Source organism: Sarcophilus harrisii, chromosome 6, assembly GCF_902635505.1.
Source record: "Sarcophilus harrisii chromosome 6, mSarHar1.11, whole genome shotgun sequence".
In the NCBI taxonomy this organism is placed as follows: Eukaryota; Metazoa; Chordata; class Mammalia; order Dasyuromorphia; family Dasyuridae; genus Sarcophilus; species Sarcophilus harrisii.
Genome location: NC_045431.1, coordinates 236,971,926 through 236,986,017, shown reverse-complemented (window position 1 = coordinate 236,986,017; position 14,092 = coordinate 236,971,926). Strand labels below are relative to the sequence as shown.

Genomic DNA, 14,092 nt, shown 5'->3' with positions numbered 1-14,092 from the left:
GTAGGAAAGTCTGCCTAGTAAATGTAGCAGAAAGCAATACTACAGTGCTTGGGTGAGGGGGAGCTTGAGGAGAAAATGTTGAGGTCACATGGGGGACCAACTTGAAATGCAAGAACCATGGGACGCAGAGCTCGGTCCCCGTGTAGCTTTCAGTTACCGAAAAATGGCCAAGAAAGCAGGGAATTGGAGGAGTATCAAGAACATGTCTCCTTGGCTGGACAAAATTATGGAGGATCATAAAATCTAACCAGAATTGGAAACCCGTAACACATAAATTCAGGGAGCTAAGTCATGGTGATAATTTATCAAGGCTAAAAGTATCCAATAACTCACACACTCACTAATTTCTTCTTGAAGAAAAAAAATTATTCAACAAACAGGATTAAAATACAAATTAGTTGATTGTATCCATCAGATGATACTGGTCTCTAATCTGTGAATGGCCAGCAATGAACAGAGCAGGCTGGACACAGGAGAGGCAGGAATCAAACACAAATTTAATTTAAAAGTGAGGAAAATGGCTTGCAAGCCAAAATACATGTGCTGGGGCTCCATCTTTAGTTGGGAGATCCAAAGCACTGTGGAGGCTGCCAATGGCTACTCGGCAAACTGTGGCTCTGACAATGAGGGGTAAGAGCGGCAATGTGACAAATTGATTTTATAACCAGAAACAATTCTGGGACTCTGTTGTGGCTGACGTCCTCCAGAGGGTCCGCACAAAGGATTGTTGTTATGCTTAGCTCAAGCTCAGCTTGCTTGCTGGAGATTAGCTCTAGAGAACAAGGTCCTAGTACCTTGACAATTGCTTGGGGAAAATATTAGCTCAAGCAGAAATATCCATTAATCCAACAGCTTCTTTCCTCAGGGGATAACCAATGCTCCAATAATACAGATCTCCACCATTCCCACTCTGACTCTAGTCCACATCCTATCTTAAGTGAACCTCAATGTGCAGGGACCTTCAGTGATCTCTTGCTGTACCACATGGATATTAGAGAAGCAAATGGCGTCAGACTGTGTGGGACATTGGACCCATCAGGAAAGTTAGTGGTCCTCGAATCTAAAATTTACATGGCAACCCTATTTTCAATTCCCACCCTGAACCATCCAAAAGGTTTGGCCCACATATCGCCTTTCCTCCTACAAACCTACCAAACATGACCTATCAGAATTAACTAAGAAAAAAGATACATTAAGCAGATGTCTGTGAATTTGTCATTTTGATGAGGCAATTGGATTTAAATGACTTGCCCAGAGTCACACAATTAGTAAGTGTTAAGTATCTGAGTCTGGATTTAAATTAAGGTCCTTGATTCCAGCTCTATCCACTGCACCATCTAACTGCCCCTCGTTGTTTGGTTTTAATTAACATGTTAATAATTGCATTTTAATAAAACATTTCTTTAGCAATTCTATTTTAAAGCATCATTCTAAAAATGGGTCCAAAGGCTTCACCAGACTGATTGACAAAGTCCCTATGTCATAAAAATGTGGAAAAGCTCTGACATCAAAAGATAATGCTAGGGGCAGCTTAGGTGGTGCAGTGGAGAGCGCACCAACCCTGAAGTCGAGGACCTGAATTCAAATCTGGCCTCAGACACTTAATACTTTCTAGCTGTGTGACCCTAGCTGTGTGAGGACCGGGGTGAGTCACTTAGCCCCAATTACCTCAGGAAAAAAAAATGATCGCACCCCACAGGGATGAAAAACATAATATACCAACTGGAAAGGTGAAATATACCAACATGAGGAACTCATGACCAGATCCCCTTAGGAATGAAATAGCCACAAATGGATCACAAGACCATAAATTTTAAAATGGAAGAAGCATTAGAAGTCTTCGATTTCCCTGGGAAATGAACGGAGTCAACTCATCATCAAGAGCAGTAAAGACAAAGATGGAGTCGTGTGACCAAGGAAGTAGTTTATTCATATAAGCAGTAGTCAAGTTGGGATGCTGACTCAGTTTCCATGAACACATTGCTCTGTGGGACCCTTAAAGAACAGACTCCTTCATGGAGGTGATTTTTTTTTTACCCTCAGGATTAGTGATGCAATAAAAGTCCCCACAGAGGGCCCAGAAAGCTGGGGTTACAATCCCAGGCGGCAGAAAGTAGGTGTGATGGGACATGAAGCCATTGGGGCAGGGTGAGTCTGGGAGGTGGGGAAGGACTGATCATGTGCTTTATTCTAGCATGAGTGAAGAATCCCCAACTTCGTTGTCGGAACGCAATCTGCTCGTTGAACTTTCAGATGATGGCCAAAGTAGATGAGAAATGAAGGTCCCGAGAGCAGAGGGGCCTATGGCTCCCCGAGGGCTTGCCTTCATCTGGGCTGAGTCAGGGAGAGGAGCAGATGCATTCCCTCGGTGTTATCGATTGTCAGGGTCAGATCACTGTTCCAGACCCCGCTGCTCAAGCTGGATCCAAGTAAAGTCCTGGGGGTAAAATAAAAAAGGAGAGCAGAGCCGAGGAGGGAAAGGAGCCCATGGCCACCTAGAACAAGAACTGACTTTTCTTCTATGTGTCCATTGTTCCATGTGATCTGTCTTTGACTTATCCTATGTGAGAGTTGTGGGATTAGGCAGGTGCGTGATGAGTAACCCATCCTTCAGTGGATAGAATGAGTCAGAGTGCTTGCAAAAGGCAAAAGCAACCCATCCTTCCTCAGCTGGCCCAAACCAAGGAGTTGTCTAGTCTGTCTCAAAATGTAACGTGATTATGGAAATGATCATGTCTGGGGCTGGAGTAGAATTCCATATGAGGGGAGTGCCTTAGACCACATGCTTCTCCACCTTGTAGACAGATTTAACGCATAAAGTGTGTGCTTCCCTGGAACTGTCTCCAAATAAGATGGATTTTTACTTTCTCCATCAGGATGCCCCAAGTGCCAACTCTCTCATCAAATCTAGGGGCCCCCGGCCTTCAGAACCATCTTACTTCCAAGTAGGACAAGTAAAAAGCCATGTGTCTTCCTAAGCAATGGGAGAAGAAGAGAGGGGAAAGTCACTACAGATGTGACTGAATTCAATGGTGCAAGCCCAATGCCCAAGAGGGATCCTCCCTTATTCTTTCTCCACCAACCCTCTAGGGGAATTCTCAGGCTGACATTTCCATAATTTCTGTGAGGGAGTGCTTGATGTCTCCCACTCTGTCTCATCTTTCAGGGCCCTCTGAAGGATTACCCTGAGAGGCTCCCTCTTTTTCTTCTGTCTGAAGCTACCCAGAAAGAAGTAAATAAAGGGGTTTATGCTGCTGTTCACACAGGAGAGAAGCTGAAAGACAAAAATGACACACTTCATATTTATGAACCAATATAAGAGAAACCAGTGGATTCCAATAGGCAGGCCACAGATCAAGAACATGAGGATTGTGAGGAGAATGATCAGGTAGAGTTTGGAGGGTCGTCTGCCCTGGGCATGGCACTGGACCTTAAGGACTAGAGTCAAGCTGGACACACACAGCAGGCAAACCATCAAGAAGAGCAAGGCCACAAAAAACAAGTCCCATGCCAGACATGACATTATGGTGGAGGCGGCGGAGGGGAGAAAAGCAATTAACCCACAAGCAGCACTTTCTAGCAGATTCCCTAGAAGGTAAAGTGTCCAGAAGAGGAAGCACACAATGGTAGAGGTGTGCTTAGGCCGGCGACATCGGTACCAGATGGGGAAGAGAACTGAGAGACAGCGCTCGGTGCTGATCGCGACCAAGAGGCTCAGGCTCAGGGTATAAAAGAAAAATTTGAGAGAGAGAATAAATGTTGGTACCAGGTCCGAAAAGTCAAACCAAATCAATGAGATTGAATGCATGATCTGGCCACACAGGTAGAAGAAGTCGGCCCCCGCCAGGTTGAGGATGTAGACCGAGAAAGGGTTCCTCGTGAGGCAGAAGCCCAGGAGCCAGAGGACCAATCCATTTGCCACCAATCCACAGAAGCTGATGGCCAATACGATGAAGTTAAGTGTAACAACAAATGCCCTAAATTCACAACGATTCCAGAAAATGAAGAGAGATTCATTAATATTTCTCTCAGTCTGGTTTCCATCAACTGAGCCTTGGGGCATTTGGGTAGAAATCTGCATCATAATGGTTGGGTCCATGCTGGAGAAACCTCCCCTGGGCACTGCTGAGTGTGATAAACCTGTGGATAAAACAACACAGGTATGGCCTATCAGGGATGCCGGGGCAGGGGGAGGTCAAGGATTTCATTCCCCACCTCGTGACAACCAATTTAATGAAGCATGGAAGGGAGACTTACCCCCAAAGGATGGACAAAAAATGCTTGCATCAGTCCAACCCCCTTCCCCAACCTACCTTCAGACCAAAGTTCATAAATGTTTTTCATGTCACACGTCCTGACCGAAGAAGGAATGGAGCGTGGACCTTGGGCATCAGTGCCTGAATTGAACTTTTACAGAGGATTCAAGGGTAGAGAGACCTCTGAGCAGGATCAAGAACTTCCCCCCAAAGGAGGAGCCTCTTCCACAAATTATGAACACCTGCATGTTGTCATTGACAGTTTATTCAAATTTTTCCATAATTGTTTCAGTCTCATTTAACAAGTCATGTGACACAACATTGACCCATGTGTGGAAAGATGGACTAGTTTGGGACAAAGATGCTCAAAATAATCATTTCAAATTCAATACCGCTCTTTCCCAGGACAGAGAGTGAAAAAGAAGCAAAGAGAAGTCCTTTTTGTGAGAGTGAAGAATTCTGTCCACGTCTAATTAGGTGGACTAGATTTTTTTCATTTTAATTAATTAGTTTTTCTGATGCCAAGTAGTTACAAACAAAGAGAATGATGGGACAAGATATAGAGAGATTCAGAACATCAGGAGAACATTCCCTTAGACACTATATATTGGAAAACTATTTTCCCACAGACATCTTCAGTTGTAAAGAAAAGCTGACTGGATCGTCAAAGATTGGGTCGACCTTTCCATCAGAGAAAAATCCTCAGATTTACTTTTACCAGGGGAAAGGGTAACTTTTTCAGGCCTTATCAAGTATGAATATAGAAGTGGAGTTGAGATAAGACCAGACTCATGTGAAAGAAGCTTTTCTCTCATTCTCTCCCAAATCTCAGTGGTCCTGTGGACCCTACCAATGACACAAGCTCTTTCTCCCATTCCCATGATTTCTGATTTCTTTAGAACTGACCCATGATTCCTCTGGCAGTGGAATCCAAGCATAACAATGCCTGATGGTAAAAAGGAGATCCTCCCACCTTACGTGACCCTCCCCATATTCTCTCCTAATATTTATTTAGCAGAAGAAAGACATTCCCTGATTGACTGACCTGAAGAAGCTGTGCCAACCTTTTGCTGGAGCTGCCTGCGGTAGATTCTGGTCAGGTCCGGTATATGAACAATTGTTATCAAGAGATTGGAGTATCTCCTGTGATTTCCTGTCAAGGCATGACTGGCCAATGAGAAGTCAGAGGCAGTTGGAAAATGTCTCTTCTCGGGCAATATCTCAGCATCTTCCCCCTAATTCTTCTATCTTGTGACCTATTTAGTGATACCCAATTGAGTCACCACCATAGGCTGATATCCTCAGTCCTCTGGACAAACTGTCTCATTCTCCTGACTTTGTGCCTATCATTTCTCTCAGGAAATCTAACCTCCTGTAATAACCTTGGTCTAAAAAACCCCAAAGGGACAGTGGAATTGAACTCCTTCCCATGAGTTCTCCTGCAGATTTTTTTCTATTCCTTGATGTCATTCCTCCCCTCCATCCACTCATAACCTTCCTGCTCTTAATTCTCTGTCAACCTTATAAATTTTCCTCCATCCCTCATAGGAGCTGTCAGATGCAGAACACCCTAAACACCTTTCCAGACCCCAAAGTGAGAGAGTTTGGAGCAAGGGAAGAACTTGTGTTAAGAATGAAACTTATTCAACAATTCATTGTACAGTCCCAAAAGCAGAGGTAGGTGGATATTTTCTTGGAACTATTCATTCTTTTTTTCTAAGGGGAGTGGCTGGAGAAAAATACAAAAGAATGACATTAGAGTCTAGTAATAAACACTGGAGTCTCAAAAATATAATTGATGAGAAATACCAATAGCAGAAAATCTCATTTGTCTCAATTACAACTGCCCTGACCCCATTTTCTTTCTTTCTTTTTTTTTATTTATTTAATAGCCTTTTATTTACAGGATATATGCATGGGTAACTTTACAGCATTAACAATTGCCAAACCTCTTGTTCCAATTTTTCACCTCTTACCCCCCCCCTCCCTAGATGGCAGGATGACCAGTAGATGTTAAATATATTAAAATATAAATTAGATACACAATAAGTATACATGACCAAAACGTTATTTTGCTGTACAAAAAGAATCAGACTCTGAAATATTGTACAATTAGCTTGTGAAGGAAATCAAAAATGCAGGTGTGCATAAATATAGGGATTGGGAATTCAATGTAATGGTTTTTAGTCATCTCCCAGAGTTCTTTTTCTGGGCATAGCTGGTTCAGTTCATTACTGCTCCATTGGAAATGATTTGGTTGATCTCGTTGCTGAGGATGGCCTGGTCCATCAGAACTGGTCATCATATAGTATTGTTGTTGAAGTATATAATGATCTCCTGGTCCTGCTCATTTCACTCAGCATCAGTTCGTGTAAGTCTCTCCAGGCCTTTCTGAAATCATCCTGTTGGTCATTTCTTACAGAACAGTAATATTCCATAATATTCATATACCACAATTTATTCAGCCATTCTCCAACTGATGGACATCCATTCAGTTTCCAGTTTTTAGCCACTACAAAAAGGGCTGCCACAAACATTCGTGCACATACAGGTCCCTTTCCCTTCTTTATAATCTCTTTGGGATATAATCCCAGTAGTAACACTGCTGGATCAAAGGGTATGCACAGTTTGATAACTTTTTGAGCATAGTTCCAAACTACTCTCCAAAATGGTTGGATTCGTTCACAACTCCACCAACAATGCATCAATGTCCCAGTTTTCCCGCATCCCCTCCAACAATCATCATTATTTTTTCCTGTCATCTTAGCCAATCTGACAGGTGTGTAGTGGTATCTTAGAGTTGTCTTAATTTGCATTTCTCTGATTAATAATGACTTGGAGCATCTTTTCATATGACTAGAAATAGTTTCAATTTCTTCATCTGAGAATTGTCTGTTCATATCCTTTGACCATTTTTCAATTGGAGAATGGCTTGATTTTTTTTATAAATTAGAGTTAATTCTCTATATATTTTGGAAATGAGGCCTTTATCAGAACCTTTGACTGTAAAAATATTTTCCCAGTTTATTGCTTCCCTTCTAATCTTGTCTGCATTAGTTTTGTTTGTACAAAAACTTTTCAGTTTGGTATAATCGAAATTTTCTATTTTGTGATCAGTAATGATCTCTAGTTCTACTTTGGTCATAAAGACCTTCCCCTTCCACAGGCCTGACCCCATTTTCAATAAAAGAAAGATATGAAATGAATCCACTATTTTGTAATACTCATAATTTTCAATCAATTAAATAGCATTTATCCAGCACCTAATTGAAGATACAAGAAAAGTTTTTTAAAAGTCTTAAAGGCCACGTCTATTGCGGTTCCAACATGCAAACAAAATTGTATAAAAATTACATATACATGTATACATGCACACATATATGATATTAAATGGGAGATAATCTCAAGGTGAAGGCACTAAGGAAGCCTGAGAAAACCTAAGAATCACTTGAATTTCAGAGAAATATGATGAAAATCAAAAGAACTCAAAAAAGCATCTCACAATAACATTGACATAAAAATAAAATGTAATTCAGTGACAAAAAAGTCTTGCATGTAATAGGAAACTTATGTTCTTTTTATCCATAAATAGGATACACCTGTCCTATGTCAGAGGCAAAGTTGCAGATTTTTAATAAAGATAAAGATGAAGAACAAAGGAATTAGATTTGGAATCATCCAGATCTACTTACCAGCAAAGAAAAAGAAATATTGGAATTTGACATATCACAAATCAAAGAAAAATTGCTTGCGCTGGAAAATAAATTATCCCTGGAAATCTGACTATACATATCATGAAAATAAACTTTCAAAACAATAAAATTAATAACTTAGAAACATTTCTTTGAATGAAACTAGAATTGGATAGAAATAAATAATGAAAATGCAGAAAACAACAGAAACATAAGAACGAAAAGAGAATTCAAAGAAAGTTCGAATATCTTAAAAGGTCTATGCGATGATCAAGTGCTTATAAGCTGAAAGATGCAGGGGGGAAGTGTACTATTTCTTGAGAGTCCAACCTTGTGTAAGAATTATTGAGGGAAAAAAACCTTTTTTCAAGATTCTGAGTCTCCCACCTCATTCATCTCACCTCTGAGATCAAAGGGCTCATATATTTTGAGCTCTTAAGAAAAACAGGTCAGGAGAAGAGAGGGACTTTTAGAAGAGCATGAAGGTTCAGATTTAGGAGGGGCGGGAGAGATGATAAGATCTCTTAGAAGAGTGGGTAAAATAAGGAATAGGAGGGTAAGGGGGACAGGGACAGGGTAAAGAGAGAGGCTGAGGACAACAGTGAGTAAAAACAGGATGGAGGAAAATTCATAACTAGTAATTGTAATAAGTTTTATTTTCTGCAAGCAGTACATTTTATTCCTATAAGAATTGCTGACATGGTTGGTTTTGTGTATGGTTGAAAGCAACAATTTAATTATGCACTTGGTTAGTTGTGGAATGTTTGCCTTTTTAAGCGAGTGCTAGCATTAGTGTGAATTGCATAGATTTGTGTATTTCTATTGTCAAATCCCTTTAAAGTATATTTTTATCTGTATATTGTGCAAATGTATTAGTTAAGCGGCATTATTATTTTGGAGTGTTCACCTTTACAGTGGGACAGGTATATGGTAAAGGCAAAAGGGAATTCGAGGCACTTCCCATCAACTATCTCCAAAATGAATATATTCCTTTCAAATGTACAAGAAATACATTTCTGACTGTCCTTCCTATTGTCAGAATTGAATGGATTTGATAGGGACAACCCCAAACTTTGCTGAATTCAATGTGGCATCTTTGATGACATCAAATTAGAGTATTTAAGGCAGAAACTGATGAATAAGGAAATTCAGCTTCTTCAATAGAATATCTAAAATAAATGGTACTAAGAGAAAAAAATAACAAAAACATGGTTCTGAATTAGATTCAATTTTCATTGAATCTTTTTTTTCAAAAGGATTAAATCATTTGCAAATCTTCTCCTTAACAACCCCCAAACTACCCAAGTACCCAACCTATATCTTCCTTTCCCAAAAGCTTCTATGTTTCCTCTCAAGGTGCAAGTCAAAATTTGTGCAGGAAAAACTTCTCAGGACAGTAACTTGGTCAGGACCTATGGTTTCAAGCCCTAGCAACATGGAAACCTCCAGGCTATTGTCAAGGAGTATCCCCAGCCCCTGAGAATCCTATAGGCTGTACTGTACAGTGCTTACTCACCCTGTATTCATACACATCTGAGTATCTGGATCTTTATCTCTCGTGGTTGCCTTGTTTAGGAAAGGGAACACAAAAACCTGGTGACAAAAATCTGGCTAACAAGATCTGGAGGAGATCTTAAGATGGACTGGGACTCACAGGGCTGAGGGAAGGAAGCAGAATGGCACTTTGGGGGGATCAATTTTTGTTTGATCAATCTTTCAGCTAACTTCCTTACTTAGTACTTTGTATTTCTTTGAATGAAACTAGAATTGGAGAGAAACAAATAATGAAAATTCAGTAAACAACAGAAATATAAGAAAGAAAAGAGAATTCAAAGAAAGTTTGAATATCTTGAAAGGTCCACATATTATATTAGCGTTGGACTATGTTTATTTCTGGTGGGGGAGTTTGGTGCTGATCCAGTTGCTACTTCTGGGGTTATTGAGTGTGGTGCTAGCCAAGAACAGCATAGACTGGAGAAATATAAATTATCAATGTTCTCAAAGTGATATTCAGGACAAAATCTAGTCACTGACCTTCTGGATTGAGCCCTTCAAGTTTCTAACCTTGGTTTGCATCAGAGCAACAGGGGATAGTTGGGTGACAGAATGTATAGAGTGTCCAACTTGGAGTCAGGAATGTGGGTCACACTCTTGCCACATTGTTTCCTCAGATAATCCAAATATTCCAAGACCCAGTGCTTTTCCCTATCCTCATCACCTTCCTGGGGAGCAATGACAAAGCTCCAGAAGTCATCTTTCACATCCTGTTTGCTTAAGATTGGGAAGACAGAATAACTGGAACTTATTTGGTTTGTTAAAGACCTTCCAAGACATTTTTTTATTTGTTTTCAGCAAGAAGTCATCAACATTCAGTGTCACATTTGGCCAATCACTTAACATCTCTAGACTCAGTTACTCAACTGTAAAATGGAAGCAATTCCTTGAAGCACAAACCAATGCAAAGTCCTTTTGTAATGTTGGAGAAACTGAAGCAAGACGGAGATTAGGTTTTCAATAGTTTAATAGTGAAAAATTTGGACTAGCTGTCACTAGCCAGCTGACTGGGACTTTTGTCTCAAAGAATCCAGCAGCGAGCAATTAATACCATAGACTTTTATAGAGCTACAGCTATCAAGGAAACAAAGGCAAGGGAGGCAGAACACTAGACAAGTTATAATTTCAGGAAGAATCATAACTTTCTGGTTCTGACAGACTAGGAGTCAAGAAGGTCAAGAGCAGGAGACAGGAGTCTGAAAAAGGAAATACCCAGGCATTTGAGATAAGCCATCTGGAGTTTTGTGACTTACTGGAATGTGAGAATGACAAGAGCTTAATGGGTAAGGAAAGGGATTGGCCATAATATTTTATTCATGATATAGCATAGTAATTCAGGGAAACTGAGCTATTACAATTCAGGGAAATTGAGGCAGGGAAACTGAGATATTATACTATGATCCCATAAAGGTAACCAGATTCTTCCACATGGGGAAATTCTCTTCATTCTATCTCTTTTAGCAAATACCATAATATAGGAATCTATTCTTATAAATATAGGAATCTTATTTTTAAAAGTCAAACATACAACCCTGAGTCCAGGCTACATGCTCCAAACCAGATTAAATTGTAATTGTAAATTATGTATTTATTTAAATTTTTTGTTTTTCTAGGTCAATTTGTAACTCTCAGGCCTCAGTTCCTATGTGAGCTTGACAGCACTGGGAGGACTCTGTGGGGATTGAGGAGTGTGAGGGCCATTGATGAGGAAAGGAGAGCTGCTATGATCACTGATGGATTCAAATACTGTCAAATTCAAATTCTGTCCTCTGGGTTGTCTCTGGTTTGGTTTTGGTTTCTGATCATGCTAAAGAACGTTTGTCCTATCATCTCTGCATGCTGGGGCTGCAACTTCCCAAGGGGATTAAGGTCCTTTTACTTTGTTAATACCAAAGAAACTCAAGCCAGTGGAAACCCTTGTTTGGGAACTAGGACAAAAAAGCTAACTGGGGCAAATCGGGAAGATTGAGTTGGATCCTTGTTGAGTCAGAAAAGTCATTCATTCTGGGAAGTGGTTCATATCTCTCTGTACCTCTAAGTGGTAAACAAGGGCTTATTTAAAGGGCTTAAATAAAGGGCTCTCTTGAAGTTATAGTACTTAATGGACACTTAGAGTTGAAAAATCTCCTTCCTGTTATCCTAAAACATCCAAGAAAGAAATCTTAGGCACAGTCTCTGCCCAGACAAGGCATTTTGTTGTTTTTATTTATTTTTATTTTTAATTGATAGACTAAAACAATAAAGTAATAACAGTCCAATTAAAAATATGACCATATATGAAACTGCAAATTAGTTATGAACAACTTATAATTCCTTTTGAATTTAGAGCAAAATTTCATGTAAATAGTTCTCCCTCCCTCTGCACCTACACATGACTACCATTAGATACAAATAGGTATGTGTATAAATATAAGTTTATATATATATATGTGTGTGTGTGTGTGTGTGTGTGTGTATACTTTGGTATGTATGTGCTAAATTATTCTATACATATTTCTATTTATTGGTTGTTTTTCTGAATAGAGAGACTTTTCTTCATATCCATTTTATCCTTAATTTTCATATTTACAAGAATAAAAACAACTTATTCACCCAAAAAAACATTCTTAAAATAGTATTTCTCTTACTATGCACATGTTCTCTTAGTTTTGCTCATTTCACTCTCCATTATTTCCTGAAAGTCTTTTCATGTTTCTCTAAAATCATTGAACTCATCATTTCTATATAGCACAATACTATTCCATCACAAGCATATCACAAACTTGTTCATTTATTCCCCAATGGATAAGCATCCCTACAATTTCCAGTTCTTTGATCCTACAAAGAGAGCTGTTATAAACATTTTAGGACATGTAGATTCTTTTCCTTCTTTTCCCTAATCCTCTTTGGGAAATGACCAAGAAGTGGTATTGTTGAATCATAGGACACAGGAAGTTAAATACCTATTAATTGCAGATTGCTCACAAGGTATTTTTAAAAAGCTAACAGGATTCATTTATGTCTTGGGGAACAAGAAAGGGGTATCCATTCCTTTGTCTCACTAGGTTTTTGTTTGTTTGTTTGTTTTTGTTTTTTGGCAATGCAATTGGGGTTAAATGACTTACCAAAGGTTACCCAGATGGAAGTATTGAATGTCTGAGGCTGGATTGGACTCGAGTCCTCCTGACTCCAGGGCCTGTGCTAATCCACTAAGACATATAAGTACCTCTGTCTCAGTATTTCTTGAAACAGGATTCTAGATCTACTTATCTATCTAGGAAGCTGGGCAATACAGTGGATAGAGCATGGCCTAGAGCCAGAAAGGTCTGAATTCAAACCCAATCTCATTTCCTAGACATGTGAGCAAGGCAATAAAGCTCTTCCTGCCTCAATTAAATAATAATGGCATCTACCTCACAGGACTCCGATGAGGATCAAATGGAATAATATTTTTAAGATCATTAAGAGAATTCCTGGCATATAGTAAACACTGTATAGACGTTTATTGTGTTGCGCTTTGCCTTTTTCTTTTTTTTCTATGTATCTTTCTCTGTGTCTCTCTTGGTCTCTTTCTCCTCTTTCCATATATGTTTATAGATATGTATCAGATATTTAAACATATATGATAGGAACTTTAAAAAAAAGCTATTTTTCTTTTCACATTAAATAATTACTCTTTGCTGCTTAACTTGGGTAAATGTTCCAGAGAGAATGACTAGGATGGAGGAAGGGAGGGAGAATAGAAATAAACCTTTATTAGGCACCTACTATTTGCTACCCACTTCCTAAGCACTTTATAAACTTCTCTCATTTGATCCTCACACTAAGCTAGGAAGTAGATGTTATTATAATTCCCATTTTACAGTTCAGGAAACTGAGATACTGGTGAAGTGACTTTTACAAGGTCAGCCAGGAAGTCTCTGAGACTAGGTATGACATCAGGCAGGTTTCCTGAGTCTAGATCCAGCACTCTACCTGGCTGCCCCTCCAGCGGTGTGACCTCACCCCTCCAGTGCCATTGTCTCTCACTTAGTCCTCTTGTCCATAGAAAAGTAATTTTAAAGTTAAATTTTTGTTCTCCAAAAATAGACATCATGAGTCTCTTGGGAGTAACAAGAGAAAGGGAATTCACCCGATATAAAAAAATAGTACAACTGTACGGAGATAAGACTCAATGTCAATTTTGCTTCTGATTCTGCCATTCCTGAGGCTACAAGTAGAGGCAGGAAACCGGCAGATAGGAAACTCTGGAATCATCTTGGCCTCTTCATTCTCACTAATTCCATGTATTCAAACTATTTGAGCCTTGTTTCTTCCTGCAGGACATCATCAAGTTACATCCCATCTCTTCCCTCACAGACAATCACAGCCCTCAGCACCCAAATCTGTTTTACTACCAGACATCTGCACAAGTTACTCTGCAATTTCAGCAGACTCCAGGAGTTCCTTCTCATCACCAAGATCCAATATGAACTTCCCCATTTGGGATTAACAGTCATTGCTAAGAAATCCAGAACCACCTTTCTAGCTTTATCAGACTCCCCTCCTCTCCACACTCACACCAGCACCTCCAGAATTGCCTCTTGTTGGTTCCCATCTGATCTAGCTTGC

At 39.6% G+C, this 14,092-nt stretch overlaps 1 protein-coding gene across 1 annotated transcript; it reads right to left on the bottom strand.

Moving 5' to 3' along the window:
- Positions 1-1,909: 1,909 nt before the first annotated feature.
- LOC105751004 (mas-related G-protein coupled receptor member A1-like) lies at positions 1,910-5,346 on the bottom strand. The gene is given in 2 exon segments (XM_031942287.1): positions 1,910-3,133; positions 3,136-5,346. Coding segments are annotated over 2 exon segments (999 nt in total). The 5' UTR covers positions 4,100-5,346; the 3' UTR covers positions 1,910-3,098.
- Positions 5,347-14,092: the final 8,746 nt, after the last annotated feature.